This window comes from Cibotium barometz, chromosome 53, assembly GCF_041138505.1.
Source record: "Cibotium barometz isolate CiBa-2024 chromosome 53, ASM4113850v1, whole genome shotgun sequence".
Taxonomy (NCBI): domain Eukaryota; kingdom Viridiplantae; phylum Streptophyta; class Polypodiopsida; order Cyatheales; family Cibotiaceae; genus Cibotium; species Cibotium barometz.
In genome coordinates, this window is record NC_141098.1 from 33,199,180 (window position 1) to 33,203,678 (window position 4,499).

The 4,499-nt window shown below is 44.7% G+C and overlaps 1 protein-coding gene across 1 annotated transcript; it reads left to right on the forward strand.

Annotated features, from left to right (window-relative positions):
- The first annotated feature begins 1,552 nt into the window (after positions 1-1,552).
- Positions 1,553-3,587, forward strand: LOC147608540 (microbial Terpene synthase-like protein 13). The gene has a single exon (XM_086789162.1). The coding sequence runs from the start codon at positions 2,075-2,077 to the stop codon at positions 3,401-3,403; it is 1,329 nt and encodes a 442-aa protein (XP_086645288.1). The 5' UTR covers positions 1,553-2,074; the 3' UTR covers positions 3,404-3,587.
- Positions 3,588-4,499: the final 912 nt, after the last annotated feature.

Here is a 4,499-nt window from a genome sequence, read left to right on the forward strand (position 1 = left end):
CAGTGTTTGAGCTGAGGGTTATTTACAACTTAAACCCCTTCATAATCTCCCTGACCTTCTCTTAATCCCTTTCACCTCTTGGATTAATCTCACAAAGTTACTGTGAAGTTGGGCAAGATCACTCTGAGGTGGCCTTGCATCTCTTAGTAGTGTGTGGTCACCTAGCAGTGCATTGCTTGATTTGAGTACGTGGGAGTCAAGGTTTGAATGTTGTTTTTATACTCCACATTTAATTTTGTGTTTGTACTATAAACAGTTGTGGGCATTGGATTTGATTTAGTGGTGTGAATTGGTTGTCAAGTTATAAGTGTTAAGTGGGTGGTGGGCATTGATTGTGGGGGTGGGCATAGATGAGACTCACCGACCCATAGGGAGTTAATAACTGGTGCGAGTTGGCTGTTGATTGTAGCAAACATGCACGTATCAATTGTTTGCGGTTGGCACACTGTTTTATTACAATGATGTGAGGAAATATTTTTTGGTGTCATGTCTGTGCATTTAATTTCTTTAGGCTAGTCATCATTTACTTCACACTACATGACGACTAGTATCTGACGGTGGAAGTTTGGGTCCTACCTCACTTCACGTGGGCCTCCTTGCAGTTGTGAGCCTCACCCCTCCCCAGCCCCTTTGTGTCACCTCCGAGGTGTGGGTCCTCACCCCTCCCCAGCCCCTTTGTGTCACCTCCGAGGTGTGGGTCCTTTGTCCTTGGACTTGTGGTTATGGGCTTGCTTGTGTGAGCCTCATATCCCCTAACCTCCTCAGTGTGGCCCCTATGATCCTCACACTCCCAAATCCATAGTGATTTCTTGGTTGATTCCCTAGTATTTCTACTTGTCATGTGTTGCAAAGCCACATTATACCTTCTCATCTCAGCCTCCTCCATGTGCCTCTTGAGGTGTGAGGGTCACGTGCATGAACCTCACAAGCATGAACCTTCAAGGTGAGAGCTTCACAACATGATATTCACAGGTGTGAACCTTCATGGTGTGAGATTCACAAGCATCCTAAGCCTCACGAGCATGAACCTTCACGGTGTGACCTTCACAAGAGTGAGCCTCATAGAGTTCAAAGCATCATTCTTACATGAGAAAGGTTTTTCTTTTTCACCTTCACACAAATACGTGACATATCATTTCTTGTATGTATACATTCTTTTAAATACATTGGCAATTAAAAAACATGACACCTTTAAGACTTGTAAATGTATGTTTGTAAACAGCATAATATCCTTTGAACTCAAGTGATATTATACATTATTTTCATGTAAACCCTAGGTCCCTTGCCTCCCCTTAATCAACAAATGTGGGAGAGCAATCTAGTATTAGTGGATTTTTTTCCCCTATTGATTTCCTTTTAGGCAATCACCATATGTAACAAGAATCTTAGCAAGAATTTCCAAGAATATTTCCCCTTAAAAAAAATTAGCCTTTTTATTTTTTAAAAATAGAAAAAAAAACATTTCAATCTACCCTTCCTAACTTCCACAATGTCACCCTCCAGACGCAAAAATTTAACATCTTCAAGCTTTTATGCTTTGAATCTCGGACTTGGATGAGCATCTTCAAATCGTTCTCTCCATAATTGCAAGGTTCCGTTCCATTGGAGACGATGTCCACTCCAATGAATCAAGTAACGTTCTTGTAGGGCATATCCGAGTGGCTTGTTGGGTGCCTTACCTAGAGATCAGAGTTTCAAAGGGTTGTATCCCATTAGGATGGGGGTATGGCGGTGTGTGTTATGTAGAAGAGCATGTGTGGGTATGGGACCTGGGTCACGGGTGTAGGAGAACAAGTGAAAACTTTTCTGCTATAAAATGGCGTGTTACTGAATTGTTGAACGTAGTCTTTTAATCCTTGGTAGTGTCCCCGCGACTCCCGACTGCCCACCCCTTCATCCTAGGGCTACAAGTCATAGGCCGCCGGGAATCCTGAGATCATATATGGACAAGAAAGATCAGCTGCACCTATGTCCTATGTAGCTGAAAACCTGCTAATTTCTATCCCATAGCCTCACGGGTCCTCTCTCCCTAGTTTCTGTGTCACACTATCTCTGTCACAGAAAGTAACTAGGTATGGCCACTCGGTTAGCCTGGGCACCGTCCAACAGTTGCTACGGCCTTGCGGCGTGTAGAAAGCTTGTATACCATCCGCTCTCTCTGGTCAGTTTGAATAGCAGGGGTCTTGTGCATAGGCACATCAATAAGGTAGTGACTAGCCTGCAGGGAGACCAGAACAGATACAAGCCCGTGAAAGCCCTTCTGGACCCGCAGACGGCACTTGTATTCCCTCCCATCAGCTGCTCCTTACCAGTACAAATACATGAGGACTACGACCACATCCGGGAGGTTTGTGATGCCTGGATGTTCTCCATGATGGAGCCCCCGCAGTTGTCTCAGCCACGGCGGGAGTTCTACGTGCGGAGTGCTTTCCCACTCTTGACCTGCGCCCAGTATCCGTCCGGCCACCCAGACCGACTCATCGTCATCACAAAGATCTCAGTTCTGCTGTTCATGCTAGACGACACTGTCGACGAAGTTGCAGTGGATCTGCCGACCGCAAAGCACTTGCTTAGCTGCGTCGTGTCCATCTTACAAGGTGGTAGGCAACCCAATATTGGCGACCTTTCAGCTGTTCCTCGACTGGCCTCCTTCTTGGAGGTGTTCTTTCAGGTCTGGGAGGAAATGTGCCAAGGCATGGCTGGTGGCGCCAGTTTGAAATCTCGCATGGCCTATTCACTCCTTGCCTCGCTAGAAGGAGCGAAGGACCAAACTGTCTCACGCGTGCAAGGTGATCCTTCTGATCAACTGTCCACTACATTCATGATGGCTGCCCGCTCTTGCGACTCTTACGCTGAGCTCGTCATTCTGTTTGGCGAGTACGGGCTCGGCCTACACCTAGAAGATGAGCTATTCCACACTCCGATCATGCAAGAGCTGAAAGTCTCAGTATGCAATTACCTTGCATGGGCTAACGATCTTTTCTCTTTCAGGAAGGAGTATATGAGAGGCGACATCCACAACTTGCCCTCGGTTCTAGGATTCACTCAGCACAATATTTCCTCCGGCGTCACTACAGCCTTCTTCTCGGGCAAACTTGAAGCGTGCAGCGGCACCTTTCAACAGATCGTGGATCAGGTGTGGAACATGATCCAGGAGGAACTACGCCGCTGTGTGGAGCTGATAGAGCAGATAAGGAGTTCTACCATTGCAACCCAGCAGCCCGACCTCCTCGCCTACCTTGACATGGTTGTCTCCATTCTGCCTGGAAACCTTCTCTGGAGCACCACGTGCGCGCGCTACAACGGTGACAAGCCGCTTTCCTGGAAGACAACGAACTCCATCAGCCTTCTCCCTGATAACACACTACTTGACTATGATCTAAATCTCCTCGGCAATGCATAGCCCTCTGTGAATCTAATAAGTTATGCGTTATTATAACTATAGGCTAAAGTAAATAATTAAAAGACTTGCGTCTGGACAGTCACGTCCACTCTTGTAAATACTTGCTAAAGTAAATAATTAAAAGACTTGCGTCTGGACAGTCACGTCCACTCTTGTAAATACTGGCTAAAGTAAATAATTAAAAGATGACTGTCCACTCTCGTAAATACTGGCTAAAGTAAATAATTAAAAGACTTGCGTCTGGACAGTCACGTCCACTCTTGTAAATAGTGGCTTACAATGTGTGAAAGATTAAATTCAATTAAATAGTTGAGATGATAAATTTACACTAGTACTGAAGGTTTGTTAAAAACTTAATAGTAATTTGATTCGGTTGAAATAGTTAAGCATAGCAATCCATGCACCTTTGCACTTCCACACCAAATGGCAAATGCCGGTGACTGTGAATTTAGAAGCAGCCTATGACCGTTGTCGCCTCATCTGTGTTGATGGGAAATTAAGGAGCACTAGGTTACTTGCGAGCTTGGGGTGAAGATAGAGCCCAACCCCTCCCGTTGTCTTTAGTACACATGGAGGGGCTGACTTTTCAACAAGACCCTGTCACTTTTTTTTTCACCCGCCAACCCATGGCCCATGGTCGAGGCATGCCCATGCATGCTGGGCCAACGTGACACCATTGCAGCCTGACGCAACCTTAATGAAGACAACGCATGTATTAAAAATAGAAAAATTGGCGGTATAAAATGAGAAGTAGAAATTCGATATTATTGAAACACTTAATTAAAATATATGAAAAAAATAGCCTAACCAAATCTAGCATTGCACGTTTATTCAAAAACGAGCTTTCATGAAATATTACAGAATTAAAATACACTATTCAGGGTTCAGCGCTCCATGTTTAATGAATATAGCAAAAGGTGATGAGCCTCTCTTTAATGAAAAAGCAAAGGGTAATTAGTCCATCCAAGGCTGATTAGCCTCTCCAGATTAAACAGTATTCGAATCAAAATCAACTTAATGGGATTGGCAGTTTAAATCAGAGGATTTGAAATGGGATTAAGCTTCACAGTTCAAGTCTAAATCCCATCTTCAAGCG